Raw genomic sequence first — 19198 nt, 5'->3', positions numbered from 1 at the left:
GTTCAAAATTTCATCACCACTAAAGTATCTCAACTGTACGGCTTTCTGATCAATCAGAATTTCCTGGACGAATCTTTTTCCAAGTGCATCACACTACATAATTTAATAGAAGAAAGATAAGAATAGATTTATGTTCACTATTTGATTCATACATGTGCACGTAAAAACAAAAAATATGAAAAAGTTCACAGTTTGATATTTTAAAGCAGGCTGACATTTGTCAAGTAAAAAATGTTAAAACTGCCCAATTCAGACATTTAAACAATCCTTTAACAAGCACAGAGTTGTGACTAAACCTAAATCCTTATTCCAGTGCGCCTCTCAATAATGACACTGGGTGACGTCTCTTAAAGTTTCCACCATACACACGCCCATGCACATTTCAAACATAAGACATTTCTGAAGGGAAATCTTTTCACACTGGTTCAAACTTTTGTTCTAAAACAAAAAATCCAAATTTCTGAGAAAGACCTGAAGACTTGAAGAAAAAGTAACCATATCCCTTGCCTATAATCCAGTCATCCAGATACACAGACAGACAGACAGATGTCTGACTGACAAGACACTAGTAAGATTTTAAGTTGATTTTCTTTGTGCTTTTGAGTGTGAGGGTGGTAAAGACTCAAAGCTAGATTTACTTTTTGTTACATTTTTGATTCATCACAGTCCTCAGATATCAACTATCCATACGAATAGGTAATCCGTAACCCCGACAGAAACCATAACCCCCCCCCCCCAAAAAAAAACAAAAACAAAAAATGGAAATGTGTCCAGTCTGTTTCTCACCTCATGCCTCTTGTATAAAGACCTGCTCTCCTTAAGCTGCAAAATTGATAAAAGCTAATATTTTTATTCAAAGAATGTATCTTCTAGTGACGAACACTTTTATAGTCCCATAAACTGATTGCATATATAAGAAAGTAAATCTATACATGCATTTGATATGGCTTTAGCTCATGTGATACTGATTGCTGAGTAGCTTGTCCAATTTGAACCTTTGGAAAACATTTTATTTGGCATGTGTTTCACCTTCTATTGGTCTTCACAACACAGCTCATACTCATCACCACAAAACACATCAAAGCACTGCACTCATTTCAGATAGTAGTCCTATGAATCTATCACTCACACAACATCAGAACCCTCCAGCGTTGTTACCATGGCTGAAACATGTCATTTCTGCTCTGCTTACAAATTGCTTCTTGATTGCAAGCATCATCAGCTTAGTCCGACTCCCACTTTGTATGTCTCTTGCTCTGTGCTGAGTTAAGTCGAACAGCGGTGGCAATTTCACAAAAACAAACCACTGCCTGGCTGCATAACAGACCATCAAGGATACAGAAAGTGTCTGCCTCCCTCTCTTTTCCTCTTCAACCCCAATGATCAACTGCCTCTCCTATCCTGGTGAGAAATGATGATGACTAGGCAGTTTGTTTTTCAGGATCTCTTGGGCTTTCAGCAGCAGGAGAAAAGTATGATTGCTGCTCTTGGTAGAAACAGGCCCAGGACTTTCTGATGTTTCTCATTAAAGGAGCATTAATGGCACCTTGTTTGCCCAGTGACAGCAACTCCATCCACATCGCCTGGATATACTCACTCCAGATGCATTAAAAGCAGTTGAAAGGTTGCTTACACGGTCTTCAAAATTCAGTTTTAATATTCATGTTAAAATGTGAACTTACATCATAAGACATTTGATTTTCTTTTAATAATCATTTCAACTGAGGCTGTAGCCAAAATGGACCAGTGAGTCATGGTTTCATGTTTTCTAATACTGCCTGATTAGAGTTCTGAGGTTGGCCATGGATGTACTCCACTGGTCCTCTTGAAACCTTCACAGAAAAGAAATTTTGGAAGATACCCACTTAAATTTCAAAGAGACTGCAGAAGGTCTTAACCCAAAGCTAGTGTGTATAGGAGAATTATAAGCACTCATAATGTATAATTTATGTGAGCATTGTATTAACATACAATAGACCAGGGGTATCAAACACACTTTAGTTAATGGGCCACATACAGAAAATTTGATCTCAAGTGGGCCAGACTAAAAAAATAAATAACCTAACCTTCTTTTAATGTGGAAGGACAAGTAAGGTCTAAAAGTGTTAATGAACCATTCATTTGCAAATGATGCAAAAAAAGCCTGAGTGACAATAAATGCAACTTCAACAATATGTTTTATTACATGTGCACTACAGATCAGAGTGGATCTACAAAAGCACCAAACCTGTACAGCTTTTACAACTAAACTACTCATTTATTTCACACTTTATGATTCAAACAACCTGATGAGATCTGGATATATTCTCTGTACATATTCATTCCCTGGTAGTAATGGTGCCATCACCTCACCTGGAATAGCAGCTCAGTTTATTGAAAAATTAACAACTTCCCCGTAATTTTCATACAGGGGTGGGAGATATATTCTCAAAATTATATCACGATATTTCAAGACAATCAGCAATAAACATATTTCTGATGATACAGAATAAAAATACACTGTAAAATGCTTACAGTGTGCAGGCAGCAGCATTTATAAGTGTAAGTAAATGAAAGGTATTTTCCAGTCTTCTTTTACAATGAGCTACTGACATTGATGACACACTATCTAATTCTAAGCACAAATCTACTAAAGCAAATTAGCAGCAGCATTATATTATAGCGCAATAGAAGTGTATACAGGCTTATATCCAGTGATACAGCATAATTCAAATATGAGCACAAAAGTAGCCTATAGTGCTTTCCCTGAATTTTTAAGTTAAAAAAAAAAAAAAAATTATATATATATATATATATATATATATATATATATATATATATATATATATATATATATATATATATATATATATATATATATGCATGCACATGACTGATTTTGTTTAACAATAACTAAGTGACTTAACCTTATAACTCTTTAGGAGCTGCACAATATTGTCACATAATAAAACATTTTCTATCTGGGATGTTTTACCTTGAGTTGAGCTTTTTAACCTGCTGCGTAAAGCCCTGCTTTACCACCATGTAACCACATCAGTAATCTCCATCCACCCTTTGCTCTTGTCATATGAAAAGCAATTAGCCAATCCAGCTAGTAATGCTTGATTGAGTCATTTGTTTACGCTTGCTTCACACATAACTGATTGCTAATATCGCTTCCTTCATACAGTGTTCCAGCTAGCGGTTGATCGCCTTGCTGAGGCGCTCTCGCGCCCAGCGGAGGATTTCACCGCTTTACTTTTGGAACTCTGCTGGCTAGAACCCTGATTCATAGCCTGGATGCCTGGACTTTACTCATTCTTGCAATAGGGAATGTAAACACTATATGTTGCTATAGCAACAACATTGCAACATGACTCTTATTTCAATACAATATGATATGGCGAAACCCTACCACACATGGACCCTTTAGCAGGCTGGTTCTAGCCCCTGACTGCATGTTTGACACTCATGCAGTAGACTTTTGTGTGCTAAACTCTGTGCTATATTTGCAAATTAAAAATACAGGACAGCATCTTGGATAATAAACCTTTTTACACAGATTATGACCACTTGACATGTTTTAATAAACATAAAATTTTCCCCATGCTCAGCCTTAGTTAATCGAGGAGTGAGGAGACACATTTCTCAAGATTCTTTCAAGGCAATTTAAGGCAAGGCAAAACTCAATTTCCTACACAGCAGGGGCACAGCACATAAATCAAAACACAATGTCAAAGGTCAGCAACTTATTTTTTGTAACAACATGCAAGGAAATTGGTTCTCTCCAAGGCTATCTCCAAATTCACAGGCAAGAGACATATGTCAGTTTAAAATCTGTATTAAAGGTACCATGACTGAGAAGACTGCATTGTTGCTGTTATCTGGAGGGCAAATTAACCAAAAAAAGGAAAGAAAAAAAAAAGAGAGAAAAAAAAAAAAAAGTTCATTTATGTAAAAAAAAAAAACAACCTTTAATACATCATTTGATGAAAACAGTGCATTGGCGTGCACCAGGAGGAACTGAGGATCCACTGCACCATCGCAGGGTCTGACACTGGGTCCAAGAATTTCTGATCTCATGAAGTCTGTTTCTGATTGTTTGGTCAGAGACACTCACACCAGTGGCCTGCTAGAGATAATTTTGTAGAGCTCTGTTCCTCCTTGCATAAAGGAGCAGATACCAGTGCTGTTGATGGGTTAAGGACTTTCTACAGCCCTGTCCAGCTCTCCTAAAGTAACTGCCTGTCTCCTGGCATCTCCTCCATGCTCTTGAGACTGTGCTGGGAGACACAGCAAACCTTCTAACATTAGCAAGTATTGATGTGCCATCCTGGAGGAACCTCTATAGGGTCCAGGTACCGTCTCATACCACCAGTAGTGACACTGACCCTAGCCAAATGCAAAAAAGATTATGAAAAGAAAAAAAAAAATACTCTCAGCTGCCAGTGCTACCCCTCAGCCTCCTAGCAGTAGAATCATTAGTACTCCCCTAGAAGTACACATAATTACCAGGTCTCTGTAGATCTTAATGGGGTGCATATGTGCCTTAGTCACTTGCAAATGGCTAAGAACCAGGAATAAGAAATGCTAAAATCATAATAAATATAAACCACTAAGAATACTGTGACTTTGTGTGAGTGGCCTTATTAGAGAATGGGCTGCCTAGTTAGTTAAAAATATACTGTAGTACAATATTTTATAAGCTCAAGTTGTTTATGTCCAGTTATTTACAAATCAATACCCATTATCCATTACCTGCTCCTACATAATGCTTGTGAAATCAAAGTGCACATCTGTCATGGCACCCTGATATCTATTTTTACTGCACTACAAACTTCTTAAAGTATACTTAAAAAGCAAGCAACAAAATGAATATATACACAATACAATACCATTCCTTTAAAAGTAAATACTGCCCAAAGAGTGAGCTGTCATGGTGGAAGTTTGCACTCAGAGTTCTTGTTGTTGGTGTTTTAAACTCACTGACACAATAATTCCTCAGAAATTCCTGAAATGATTCTCAGAACCTCTCTCTAAGAATGTGCACTTTACCACTTCTTAAGTAAATGCAGAATTTTATAAAACTACTATCTTAAAGAATTTTAATTTGCTGGTTTTAGGTTGGTGCCCACAAATTTCTTCCATGCAGGTATGAAAGGTAACTAATGCCGGTATATAAACAGGCCAGTCTCCACGGTAACTAGAGCTAGAGACAGACAGCCTAAGGCAAACTTGAAGGGGCGTCTGGTTCTAACAATTATAATAAAATTTAACACTTCTTTGGAACGCACTGTGACAATTTAACCAGAAAACCTGCTATAAAATATGTACAGGCTTTATTGTTTATAAAGTCAATTATTTTTTCTCATACTACCCATTTTTCTCAGCACCTCATTCACCCTCTAGCTAAAACAATAGTTTTTAGCTTCTCTCTCGTTAAGCCTCCCAACTATAGAATACACATTCAACACAGTTGTTACTCTGTTAACATGTCAACAAAATTGAGGTAAAGATTTTATAAAATAACTTGCAAATATCTGGAAGTCATACAAGTGGGATTTTTTTCACCAGGTCAGCTTTTTCTTATAAGATAAATGACAGTGAGCCTTTACAATGATTTGTCAAAGCTTAAAATATTTATATCATTACAATATGCTGCGGCTCATACTGTCTAATACATACTGTGATCTGTCATCAATAGAAACCACAGAAATAAAGTGCTTTCTTTACAGCCACTCTTTATTACTTGCAATAAACGATTACTCTTATTATAACCATATATGAATCCATTTCTGTTCTATCACATAACAACAATACTGCAAATATGCAAAGAGCTAATTCATCTCTGCTACTCACTAAACAGTGTGTGTGCCTACACAGGAATAAGACATTACACAACAATTCAAAGATTTATCACTGGGCATTTTTAGAGAAAAAAAGGTCTTACATGGTATAAAAAATAAAATAAATCTAGCAACTGCAACAACAATGTTAACTCAAGTGTCATGATAACTGCTGTGATTGAGAGATGTTGAGTGTCCAAGCTAAGACAAACTTACCCATTAAAACTTGGGTAGATATTTTAATGTACAGCCCTAAAACTCTGGCTATATCCACACATGCACCAGTATTTTTTAAAAAGGGGATTATCCCTTCCCCGAATTGCCACCCTATTGTGGTGGAGGGGTCTGTGTGTCCCAGTGATGCAAGGGGCAATGTTGTCCAGGGACTTTTGCATCGGGTTTCCCAATGCAAATTGGTCCTGGGTGAGGGGTCAGACAAAGAGCAATTCATGGAAAAAAGACCAAGAGAACAGTTTACCCTGCCTGGTATAGGGTTACTGGAGCCAGACTTGGGGAGGGTGCTCGAGGGAGTGCACCTGGTGGCCAGGTATGCCAAGTGGAACATAGCTCAGGTGGTGGCTGACACAAAAATTCAGGTGTGGGAGGAGTTTGATGAGACCATGGAAAAATTCTTTTGGACAGCTTTGAAGTTATTCTGGCAAACCATCAGGTGACTCAGGAGGGGAAAGCGGTGCTCTACTCACACAAATAGCTGCTGACTTCATGGTAAATGGTAAATGGACTAGTTCTTATATAGCGCTTTTCTACTCAGTATGAGCACTCAAAGCGCTTCTACAACCTGTTTGCATTCACCCATGCACTCCCATTCATACAAGCACTTCCATGGTAAGTATCTTGCCCAAGGATACATTGGCATGTAGCCTGGAGTAGCCAGGATTCGAACCGCTGACCTTTCGATCAGCAGGTGACCTGCTCTACCTACTGAGCTACAGGCTTCATCGCATGTTGGTCTCAAAATGTGAAGCGGCAGGAATGAAAATTAGCACCTCTAAGTCTGAGGCCATGGTCCTCAGCCGGAAAAGGGTGGAGTGCCCACTCCGGGTCAGGTACAAGTTGCTGCCCCAAGTGGAGGAGTTTAAGTATCTCAGAGTCTTGTTCACGAGTGATGGGAGAGAAGAGCGGGAGATTGACAGATGGACTGGGGCTGTGGCTGCTGCACCAGTCCGTCTTGGTGAAGAGAGAGCTGACCATGAAAGCAAAGCTGTTGATCTACGTCCCTACCCACACCTATGGTCACAAGCTTTTGGTAGTGACTGAAAGACTGCGGATACAAGCAGCAGATATGAGCTTCCTCCGAAGGGTGGTTGGCCTCTCCCTTAGAGACGGGGTGAAGAATGTAGCCATTCTAAAGGGGCTCAGAGTAGAGCTGCTACTGCTCCACATCAAAAGTTTCCAGCTGAGGTGGTTCAGGTATCTCACTAGGATGCCTCCTGGGCACCTCTTGGGTGATGTATTCCAGGCAGGTCTTATCAGGAGGAGGCCTCGGAGGCCCCCCAATAAGCTGGAGGACGAGGCTCAGGAAAGAGAGGTCTAAGTCTCTCTCTTGGGCCATCACTTGGCCCCGGATAAGCAGAAGAAAATGGAAGGATGGCGGGATTATACACTTTTTTCTTGAAAATATCTCCATCTACATGAAAATGTATAAAACTGTCAAGTAGTGTTGAGGGTGAGGGTTAGGTTGTGAAGCAGCAGGTGGCGATTTAACCCTAGTCATAGAAATGTGGGCCAATCAGAAACCTACAATCAATAAAATAGCGTAAATTCTGATCTTAAAAATAGAGCTCAAGCAACATACTTTTACATTGCAAGGTAAAATCTTTGTTGTCCCTGTCTGCATGTAAATGCAGAAACAAAGTTTTTCAAAATCCTCACCCTACGAGCTTTTCAAAAGCTTTTTTTTCTTTTTTTTTAACAAAATTCAACCAGTCACCTTGCAGCACTCAAAAAAGTTAGAAAGTACAAATATCAAACGTCACTCATTTCTGCTTCTTACTTAAAGGAACCATCAATACATGTTGCAATACAAACATTCTTCCACATAACTATAAAGTGTCAGATAAGAATAATTAAAAGTAAAATTAGATAAAGGAGTATTTAAATATTTAACAACTTACAGTTTTAGAGGCAGCAAACATATACTGGATGACCATTTCTCTCTTTGTGTTGAGGTCCTTTTCTCTCAAAGGAGTCTTTTTGTCCTCATTCAAGTTCATGTCTTCCTGAAAAAGAAAAAAATGATAAAATATTAATCTGCAATATTCAAAGTCATTCAAACCTGCTCTGGTGGCATGATGTAGCCCAAAATTTGATGCTGTTTTTTAATTTATCACCTACACTAGAAGACATTAGAATTCGACAATGTTTCTAGGGCAAGCAACCAAATATTAGCAAATTTGTTCCCATCATCATAAACATTTCTCATCTGAAACGAAAGTAAATTTATCTTTAAAACTCAGTCACTGGTTGCTTTTCTTTTCTTTTCTTTTTTTTAAATTAAAACAGGAAATTTAAGATTGTTGTACAAAAACAAAAGAACACACCATCATCTTTTCAAACAGGGCCAAGATCTCCTTTTCTGAGGTGATCTTTGATGATAGTTCCTCAAAATGATGTGAGGTGGAGGATGAAGAACTGGACCAATCATTTGCATTGTGTTTAGACTGTGTCAAGGGTGGACGTTCCTTTTTACTACCAGGAATCCGAATACTGGCAAATCTGTCCAACTGTAGAAAGAAAGCACAATTAAAAGAGGAAAAATTACTCAAGAGTCTTCAGTCCAAATTTGAGGTGACTAAGAGCACATTAAAATGGTTAGTACTCAGGCAGAGCAGACAAGAGTTATTAATAAACTGGAATGCACTACTAATAGTATGAAACATGTAAACAAAAAAGGTCAAACACTGAGCACAGAATGGCACAACATACAAACAAGAAGTCTGTGCTATGATGTCAATGGTTCCAATGTCTGGCAGTTTTAATTTTTGTTAATGCTGCTCAAAATAACCAGATGCAGTGACCTCAAGTAAAGTGATGTTAGATGCTGCAGAGATTAATAACACAAAGCACAACAGAAGAAAGTATATCAGTTTGTCAAAGCTTACCACATCATCTGTGATGTTTCTAAAGGGTAAGTGCTATAAGTGGAGAGCAAAAACAGACAAATCAGGATAAACAGAGCAAAAGCATGAAGTACTCTAACACTTGATACTACAACACATTTTTCCATTCAGCTTTAAAGAATTCACTTAATTTCAGCTAAACATAGGTTCCCATTTCTTGCTGCATACAGAATATTCTGAAAAAGTAAGGAGAGTGAAATGTATGTATTCATTTGTCTCTATTCTGTTGCACTTATTTTGACATTCAATGAAATTCAATGTCAGCAATAACTGGCGTTCTCTTTCAAACCTTGCTTGATATCTCACTATGGGAAGCACCTTCTAGCATTACCGATCACGGAAGCTCCACTACCACCATGTGTCTGTCTGATTTAAACTTCTGTAAAGCCTATGACACAACCTAGTTAAGTGGCCAACATTACCGACATTTATGTTTGCACTGGTGCTTTATGTGCTAATTACCATGTGGTTGTGTCCCAGTGTTTTATATGTATATGTTTTATATATACAGCCAACAGAAACAAATAAAAAATTTTTATAAATAAGATTCCCCCCCCCCCCCCCTCCTTGGTCCCCACTTTTTGGTGTGGTCATTTTTTTTCCCCAAGGGAAAAATATACTTGTCACTCAAGTTTTTCCACTTCTTTGTACTTTCCCTCAATTTTCAGCAATCTCCCTACAGGAATTTGCTGACATTTGTGAGTCCTTACATTGAGGCTATATTTATTATTCCTTATACTTAGGCAATGATTGTTATTCTCTCACTGATAAATTCAAAAACTGTGGCAAAAAAGTAGCTGGAAATGCACAGGAGGAATTGACAATACACCCCACAATATTTGCGGGGCGTATTGACCTGATATGTAGTTACATTTTAGGGAGGTGTACCAGGGTTTATACAGGAATCCTAGAGTTAAATTTACTACCTTTTACTACCTATTTTCACTACCTCTAAAATATTTTTACTACCAGGACGAAATCGAGCAGCAGCCTTTTTTGGGGTAGCGGTGGATTCACAGCACTAAGCCATGTAAGATGATCGCCCATCTCTCACCAAAGATAAAACTTTATCCCACTTACTTGAAGGTGTAACTGTGACCTTGTCTTGACTAAGACCTCATACACATTAATATTCCGAACACATTTCAAAAAGTGGCGCAGTAGGTAGGCGCCTGTCTTGCAGCCGGTGGGTTGCCGGTTTGAGTCCCTGTCCCTGTGCTGCGTTGTGTCCTTGGGCAAGACACTTAAACCACATTGCCCAACAGTAGTGCCGGTCTCTGGCTGCATGACCGCAGATGCTCGTCTCTGGATGAGTGATCTGGAACAATCATTTCATCGTGTGCCTTGTGCGCACAATGACAATGAGTTGAATCTGTCTATCTAAATTTGTTTTTTTAAGAATATAAACAAAATGCAATGAAATTCAAGTTTCACAAGCCGATTATTTTTCAATACAACATTGGAATACTGGTTTGCTGCTGAGGTGTGACGGCAATACTTGTGCTTGTAGCTGACCTTGAGGTTGCAGTCCCAGCGCTTTGTGTAGCACCAAAAAACAAAATAGGGATCTGCTCAACATGCGCACGAATCCGCTACTGGTGAATGGTGGATGCACAGTGTGATTTGATCGCCGTCACACCGCTTCAGGTCAAATTTATATTTCTTCTGCACACTTTAGAAAACGCCTCTTGATCATTCCCCATGACCGGCTTAACCCTCTGAGGTCCAGGGTATATTTGGCCATTTTTGACTATTTTTGCTTTTAGCTTCATAGTTGACCTTAGAAACTGTTTACCTTGCTTTGTTTGGTATCATTTTTTTTTTTTCAGCACGACCTCATGTGTGTGACTGTATAGTTATTCTTTCATTTTGACATACTGTATTAAGACATTGGACTTACAATCACATAAAAACATAAAATCAGAGTAGAAAAAAGTTAAAAATCACAAACATGCTTAACGAATTATTTTTACAATTAAAATGCAAATATAATTTGTAAATTTGCAAAACTTGTGTAAAAATATGTTAAATAAAGTTAAATACAACTATTCAAATTAAAATGCAGGAAAGGCCTCAGGTGTTTTTGTGTACAACTATTGGCAGAGCAATCAGGACTCACATTAAGATGCTAGACAAATTATTTATGCCACCTCAAAAAACAGTTTCTGTCCTCCACAAGACTGAGGGGCCCATCACAGGCAAAACTTGCCAGTAATGTTGTCTCTTTTACCACTTTTTCACCTGCTCCGCAGCAGTCAGATGCACCCAAATGCATCGTGTTACCGCATAATTTTCTAATTGGTTGATTTTCCCACCAATAGGAAAGGGGTTGTTGGGAATTTTTTTTTGTTGTTTTTATTAGCAAGCACTTCCTGTTAGCGAAACTCACATTTTCACCGTTTCTTTCTGCAGAAAATGCGCATCGAAGGTGAGGACAATATACAGGAAAAAGCATGGCGTAAATTATTGGGCATAACTCTGGTTTTACTTGGCCTATCAACGTAATTTAAAAACTGGTACATAGTTTGAAGTCTGCACTTTCGATTCATGGCATCAGCATCCCGATGCTACATCATCTAAAATGGGCGATGTTATTTTGACATGCCAGCGCGTCCGTGCACTCTGGAGGGTTAAACAAGTCTTTGCCGGGTCATCGAGCCAAAGTTGTGAAAACTACATTTTCCCATGACGAGGCGCAAAATGACGGCGCAAAATGACGAGGCGCATGCGCACAGCAGATCGGACAGTGGAACCACTCGTCTGTCAGCTCGGGTCCTGCTGAGTAGTTATTTTTTTATACAGATCTTATAGTTAAACAAACTTAAAAAAAAAAGTTTGCATCAATGGCAAAGTCAAAATATATTGAAGGGGTGATAAAAAATTTACTACCAAGTCAAATTCTGTTTACTACCTTTTACTAGCCTTAATTTGACCTCATTTAATTTACTACTCCGTGGAAACCCTGTGTACATTGCTGAGTTCTAGCTAGCACCCAATCGCCCGGCGCTGCACCTTGCTGAGGTACTGTCATGCCAGGCTGAGAATTTCCGCTGCTAGCTACCAGAACAGAACACTATTGTTAGCTAGCGGCGTGTCCATTACCACTAGCAAGCAGTCATTGTGTAGCTATTGCTAGCTGTCAAAGCGGAGCATTAGTGATTCTGGCTACCACTGGATCCTCTCAGGGGAACTGGTGGCGACAAGGTTAATGACATTGCCTCCCGCCCTTGCCCAGCCACTTCTGAGTTGACCATCTCAGGGAAAGACCTCCCATCCCCTTTGCAATGGCTGTATGGGTGTCAAGCACCCACAGGCATCGCTGGCAGGCCCACACTCCTGCAAGCACTGCCACATAATGCCTGGCAGAATCCTGGATCAACCTTTGTGTCGGTTGCCTCAAAAGCTGATTCTTGTCTTTCTGACACCGTGGTAAACCCAGCAACAAATCCAGCTCAGATGGCGCTTGCTGGGGGGACATGGTCAAGGAACCAGAGGCTGAAATTCTTCATCTCTTCAACAAGTTCCTCAACTCTGAAGGGGAGCAGAGAGACGAGGAGGAGGATGTAAACATGAATATGAGATATGAGATATGTAAGCATGTGGCAGGCAGTCAGGCTGTCCATTAGCTGGCCTGCAGCACAGGATGACAAGGGAGATGAAAGGAATCTGTATGATGGGAAAATAATACCCACCCGTGAGGTTTTGGGGCTCACCAAACCACCAGGGGTAGATCAGTCAATGGCTTATCATCTCCACCGAAACTGATGTTCCACACTCATGTCGGCAGGGCCGACACTCCCAGGTAAAAATGGAGCATTTCCCAGCCTCCATGTACCAAAGGGTTTATACGTCAGCAGCTCAGTCCATAAAAAATCTTAATGTGATCACCCTGCTCCTAGCCTACCACAATAAGCTGTTTCAGGAGACAAGCCATCTGGTGGATAAGGGTACCCATCCCCAGTCATACGGTTTGGGAGGAGATATTGATTGTTACAAATCTTATTCTCAGAGTCTCCAGGGGTGCAGTGCGGGGCTGGGGCCGCATCGGGGGCCTGCCCGTGGCAAGGGAAAAGAAGTAGAAGGGGAAATTTCAAAAAAGGGGGGGGATAACTACGTCCATTACTGGATTTATGTTCTCTTAATTCTCACCTCAGAAAATACAAATTCAGAATACTGACACAAAACGTGCCATTCCGATCTCTTCTGGTTCACATCAATAGATCTACAAGATGCTTATTTCCACATAAGCATTTATTCAGCACACAGAAAATTCCTCAGTTTCTACTTTTAGGGCATAGCCTACAAATATCAAACCCTCCCATTCATGCTGTGGCACTCACCCTGAAGGTTTTTGCCAAGTGTGTCAAAGCAGCTCTGAACCCCTGCGTAACACCCAGGTGCTGTTAAGCAGCCTGTCTGGCTTGGGCTTCAGCATCAGTCGTACCAAGATTGTGCGCAGTCAGAATATACAATATCTGGCTCTTGAAATAAACTTTTTTTTCCAGGCGTTTCTGTTGCTAGGTTGTGTGGAGAAATTTCATCAGCACCTTGCTCTGTTTCATAAGGAACACTTGCTTAAGAGCTTGCTTGCGTTTGGCGGGGCTGATGGCTTCAGTAATCTGTCATCCCTTAGGGCATGTTGAGGATCTGGGATTTTCAGCATTGGTATCCTCCTTGCAGCTGGATCTGAGACATCATCTCACAAATATCTACTGGCTCTCCGTCACTGGAGAGACCCCAAAGTGTTCATCGTTGACGTCTCCTTGGATACAGGTATTATGAAAAAAATTCTGACAACAGATGCTTCGTTGACAGAGTGCAGGGCTGTTTTCTAGGGGAGGGCCATAAATGGCAGCTGGCCCCGGAGGCTGCGCCGTACGTATATAAAATACCTGGAGATGGCGGCAATTCTCTGGCTTTCTTGCTGCTTCTGAAGTCTTGGTCAAGGAGACACTCACTCGGTGACATTACACAGGCTGATTACGCAAGGCAGCAAACACTGTTCCTGGTGTGTTGAACACCTGAGCATATTTGCTCTCCAGAAAGACTCTACTCCACGGGAGTAGAGTAGCCCACCAGCTGTAGGACAAGTTCAGCCAGGCGTCTGTAGATCTCTTTGCATCGTGCAAAAATGTGCAATGTCCACTGTTCTTCTCATTAAGAAATACGAGCACGCCATTAGTTGTGGTTACACTAGCTAACCAGGGTGAGGGAGCAACAACCATCTCTGATTTTAATAGCTCCTTACTGGACCACATTTATCTAGGCAGGACGAAGGGGTTTAGGAAAAGCAACCAGCTCTGTCCTGGGCTCCTTCTCATACAGGGAAACCTATGTACCCGAGCAGTTGTTACACTGGGTGGTAGAGGCTATTGCAATGGCATATGAGTGTTAGGGACTGCAGCCCCCTGTGCCTCTGCATGCACAGGAAGCTGTGTTATAATAGCTCTGGCGTGGCGCAAGGGGCTATTATAAAGGGGGTCGGGGGACCCTGTGTCCTTGAAGTACCTGATCTGTCTAAGAGAGATGTGGTGGTAGTGGAGCTTCTGTGATTGGTCACGCAAGAAGATGCTTCCCTTAGGGAAATACCTCACTCTGTTTTCAGGAAACCGGAGTTACACTACTACCCAAACGATATTAACCATCAGTCCAACAACTGGCAGGGAGGTCTGCATACTCAAGCCTAACAGATATTTCTGTTTATTGAATGGTCCAAATTATCAGAAAAATACAAGTAAAATTGCTTTCATCACTGAATACTAAAAATTTAGATTTTTAAAAATGTTTATTTCCTGCAGAAATGTCCATAAGTGGACAATTAAGTAATTACAGATTTATCTTCCATAGAGGAGTTTGTTCACACTTCTAAAAGACAGAAATGATTAGTCCTTCAACCAACCTGAAAAGTGCTTATAAGCTTCTTTTTTTTTTTTTTTTTTAAGTAGCATTGGGTCTTTCTGAAAATATTTATTTTCCATCTATTCTATTAATTGACCACAGTAATCACTTTATCATTTTAGGTCTACCTCTGCTGCAGTATCACAGGAACCAGCCAAAAAGCCACTCAACAAAATAACTTCACCAATTAAAAATTATATAAAATATTTTTTTTTGTGATGAAAGGAAAACTCGTCAAACACAGTAATTACTGTTAAAATAAAATTCATTATGGATTGCAACAACAATTCCAGTCCTTCAGTTACCCTGTTAAATAAAGAACATGGCAAAAAGGCATCTCAAAACTACATTAACACACTAAACTGACATGTTTTCCACCAGATATAAAGTGCTTTTTGAACAATCTTTGGGAAAGTAAGCACTGTAGATATAGCACATTAACCAGCGGATAAACATCTCAGTGAAGTTAAGAAACTAACATATTGCATTACAGCTGTAGCAGAGGAGATGCTGGTGACCTCTAATTTGAAGAAGAAAAAGAAAAGGTCAGGAGGGTTAATGTAAGCTACAATTTCTGCTGATAAAAAAAAAAAAAAAAAAACAATACAGGAAACAATACTGGAAAAATCTTAGGAATTCCAGAGAAGGAACTGAATCAAAACTGGAACCAGCTATCAGAACCCACAAGACCATGAGACAGAGGGTCATGTGTGGGGTGTTGTCTATAGATGAGGATGGGCTACATCTCCACCCCCCGGAGGTATTCAGAAAATGTTGGAGATCCTCAAAGAAGACAGGTGCTGGCCTTAAGATAAGTTTTGTTACCACAGCAACCACTCATTACTTAGTGTTTGTCATACTGCCTTCATGGAAACTGGATGTCATAGTTCCATCTATGAAAAATTCACCAACACTGTATAACTGTATAAACTGAGGAAAATGGGTGCTCTTTTCTTTAGTATTTCACAAGGAGTGACTTTCTTCCCCTTTAAAGCATTCATTTAAAGATCTTGTGAAAGCAACTTGGCATCTATCATCCAGACACACTCTGTAACATTCAGGGATTACTGTGTGCCGGATCCTGCCGGAACAGCACCCTCCCTGTGGTGCAGATCCTCCTAATTTACAAATTAAACACTCTTCTAAAAATTACCACCTGATGAGCCAAGTCACAGCAAAGACATCAAAAGGCCTCATTCCATGTAAGATAAAGTATAATAACATAGTGTAGTATATAGTATAGAATAAATTCTGCAAATTTACTATGAGAAAAATTCATTACGGAACAAAAAAATAGAGTTTGACTAAGGGTTCCATGGCCGCAGGTGTATGAACCAAGCACCTAAACATGCAGACTGCTTCTACAAACATTTATGAAAGAATGAGTCACGCTCAGGAGCTCAGTGAATTCCAGCATGGTAACATGATAGGATGCCATTTGTGCAAAAAGTCCAGTTATGAAATTTCCATTTCTCCTAAATATTCTAGTCAACTTTTAGTGGCACTATAACAAAGTGGAAGCGATTGGAAATGACAGCAACTCAGCCACAAAGTTGTAGGCCACATAAAATCAAAAAGCAGGGTCACTGGATGCTGAGACGCATAGTGCACAGAGGTCGCCAGCTACAGACCTCCAAACTTCATGTGACCTTCAGATTAGCTCAAGAACCAAGGTTCCAGCTGGTGCCTGATCGCCCGGTGCGCCGCCTTGCTGAGGTACCATCGCAACAGGCTGACAGTTTCCGCTGTAAGCTAGTTAGCAGTCATTCGTTACTGAGGGGACCCCCCCTTCCTCTTCCAACATGACAAGTGCACAAGTCCATAAAGACAGGGATGAGCAGGTTTGGTGTGTAAGAACTTGGCTGGCCTGCACAGAGGCTTGACCTCAACCCAACAGAACACCTTTGGGATGAATTAGAGCAGAGACTGTGAGCCAGGCCTTCTCATCCAACATCAGTATCTGACCTCACAAATGCACTTCTGGAAGAATGGGCATTAATTCCCATAAACACACTCCTAAACCTTGTGGAAAGCCTTTCTTAGAAGACTTGATGCTGTTATAGCTGCAAAGGGTGGGCCAACATCATATTAAACCCTATGGATTAAGAATGGGATGTCAATCGAGTTCATAAGCATGTGAAGGTAGATGAGCGAATACTTCTGGCAGTATAGGGTATCTGGGTTGGCAGGGTTTCAGCAACGTTCTGCACATGAAGTAAAAGAACTGCAATCACTTGGAAAACTGGCAGACTCAGACATAAGTCTTAATGTCAAATTTCACTGAACTCAATTTCTATCCACTTGTCTAATAATATAAATAAATAATATATTATAAAAAAAAATCAATTCAGTAATATTTGTAATAACAAGAAGAAGAAGCAGCAGACAATTCAAAAGAGACAAACTGACTACATTCAGTGTCAGACTGGATAAAGCCACTGTAGATACTCAATGATTTATTACCACAACACCATTTAAAAATATATTTTAGGAGGTTTCCTGCTGCTGAATGGGTAGACATTAAATGTTACTCTAACATTACAGTCAGTAGCAGACAGAGTTCTGAGATTCTTAAGTATGTACAACATTTTACTCAAATTTTAAAAGTATTAGTTCAAAAGTCTTGTTAATTGTTACCCACTGTATATAAACAGGTTTATGCAAGATGTCACTCAGACAGTGCAATGAAGCGGAGTAAAATTACTGACAGTCAATCAACATTACCACACACACATCAGCCAGCATAACATTAAGATACAACTTTCATCCAGCACTGCAGACCAATCAAAGGTGAATCAGTGTTTCTATTATGGGTTGTGTCAGACATTAAACCAACAGGTCATTGGTGTGAGAGGACTGAAACACTATTTGGGATAGGCCTTTCCTACATTTTCCACTGGAAACTCTGAACAGTAGCCTCACACACAAATCTCCCTTCAGTTTTTTGTTTTTTTTTAATTGCATTTCTAGCTGTTTAAACAAAAAATAGTGACATTTTATCCAAATTGAATTGAAGCACAGCAGAAAAATATCAGGGAGACAAAATGCTGGCTGGTTTGTAGTAGGAGGAGGAAACACATGGATTAGTGTTAGCTAAACCCTGTTCTAATTTTAACCTTTTGATTTCCTACATGCAAAGTCAACAAACACTCAAGGTCACAGTTCTTGAAGAAATGATAACACCTAAGAAATTAATTGTGTAGCCTGCATGCTTTGCTCACTGTTAGGTGTATTCTGTAAAGGCATTTCCTCAGCCTCATCATTTGAAGACATGTAAGCACATTAAAAAGGCATGACCTCTTCACCACTGGTCCAAACTGTTCATTCTGAAATAAAGTAGTTAAAAATACACACCAACGTGTCTTCTGCATTACTTATAAGGAGGGGCATCTACCTATGTACTGTTATATATAAAAAGAGCTCACAGATCTTTGTGGGTTTATCCTTTTCTATGACTGGTTGTATCAGAGGCAAAGTATAACTTCGAAAATGGAATGTGTTCATTTTAGGGTTTTCATACTTACAAATTTTGGTTTGCGGTCTCCCTCGTCGTTATATGACGACGAGGACCCCTTCTTCTTTTGAGATTTACTGTCCCGTCCGGTGGTGGATTCAAACCGTTGACTGTAACTCTCCATGTTGCCACAATGACTTCTGCACCAGCTGACAGCTACTGAAGACCTAAACCTTTTAATGCATGCAACGTTGGCTAGAGGACGATACAAAGGAAACTGTTTAGCGTATGACACTACCAAGCCCAAACGTTTTTAATGTTCCTGTGCTCATTCTCACCTGTCCGTTTAGCTAGCTAGCCAGGTTTACAATACTATCATTCACCAGTGACTTGACTTAGCGCTAATCCAATTTATTGACTGTCACGTAACGCTTGAGTTTCCGTTAACCAAAGAAATGCGGCTTACACATATCGAACAAACATCAAACAAAATTTACCCGACTACTAACTGAAAGCCTTACTGTCATTACGAGTAACAGCAGAAGCGTTAGCTGGGTAAAATTAAATTTTTTTTTTTTTTGACAGACCCGCGCAATGAGGACGTCAGATTCGCGTATTTAATCCAACCAATAGCGATCACAGAACCGCAAACATGGACTCTATTTACAGTTGAAAAGGGATTTGATTGGCTGAGTGAAGTGTCAATCCGTCGTACTTCAGTTTTAGGTGTGTTCGTTTTATTTAGTCTGTCTCCCGCAGGAGTTTAAGTAGTTTAAGTAGTCTGGGTCTTACTGGGATGCAGAAGTGTTTCTCTCTTTGATACCTTATAATAGCTTTATTTTCAACTCGCAAAGTGACAGTTTTTGTCCTATAGAAATATT

The 19198-nt window shown here is 39.8% G+C and overlaps 1 protein-coding gene across 7 annotated transcripts in view; it reads right to left on the bottom strand.

The window, feature by feature from the left end:
• LOC115777468 (protein diaphanous homolog 3) overlaps positions 1-18884 on the bottom strand; it is a 177280-nt gene extending 158396 nt beyond the window's left edge. For 3 of the 7 annotated variants that reach the window (XM_030725391.1, XM_030725376.1, XM_030725405.1), the window contains exons 1-5: positions 18656-18884; positions 18388-18572; positions 8948-8980; positions 8387-8569; positions 7961-8065 (exon numbers count right to left, since the gene is read on the bottom strand). In XM_030725391.1, the coding sequence (XP_030581251.1) occupies positions 7961-8065; positions 8387-8569; positions 8948-8980; positions 18388-18501 (435 nt within the window). In that variant the 5' untranslated portion in view covers positions 18502-18572; positions 18656-18884. Of the gene's footprint in view, positions 1-7960; positions 8066-8386; positions 8570-8947; positions 8981-18387; positions 18573-18655 lie in introns of those variants that run through there. The other 4 variants (XM_030725398.1, XM_030725419.1, XM_030725382.1 and 1 more) reach the window with 2 other exon arrangements.
• Positions 18885-19198: the final 314 nt, after the last annotated feature.

The sequence above is a fragment of the Archocentrus centrarchus genome, chromosome 3 (genome assembly GCF_007364275.1).
Source record: "Archocentrus centrarchus isolate MPI-CPG fArcCen1 chromosome 3, fArcCen1, whole genome shotgun sequence".
NCBI lineage: Eukaryota > Metazoa > Chordata > Actinopteri > Cichliformes > Cichlidae > Archocentrus > Archocentrus centrarchus.
This window is presented reverse-complemented; position numbering and strand designations above follow the sequence as displayed.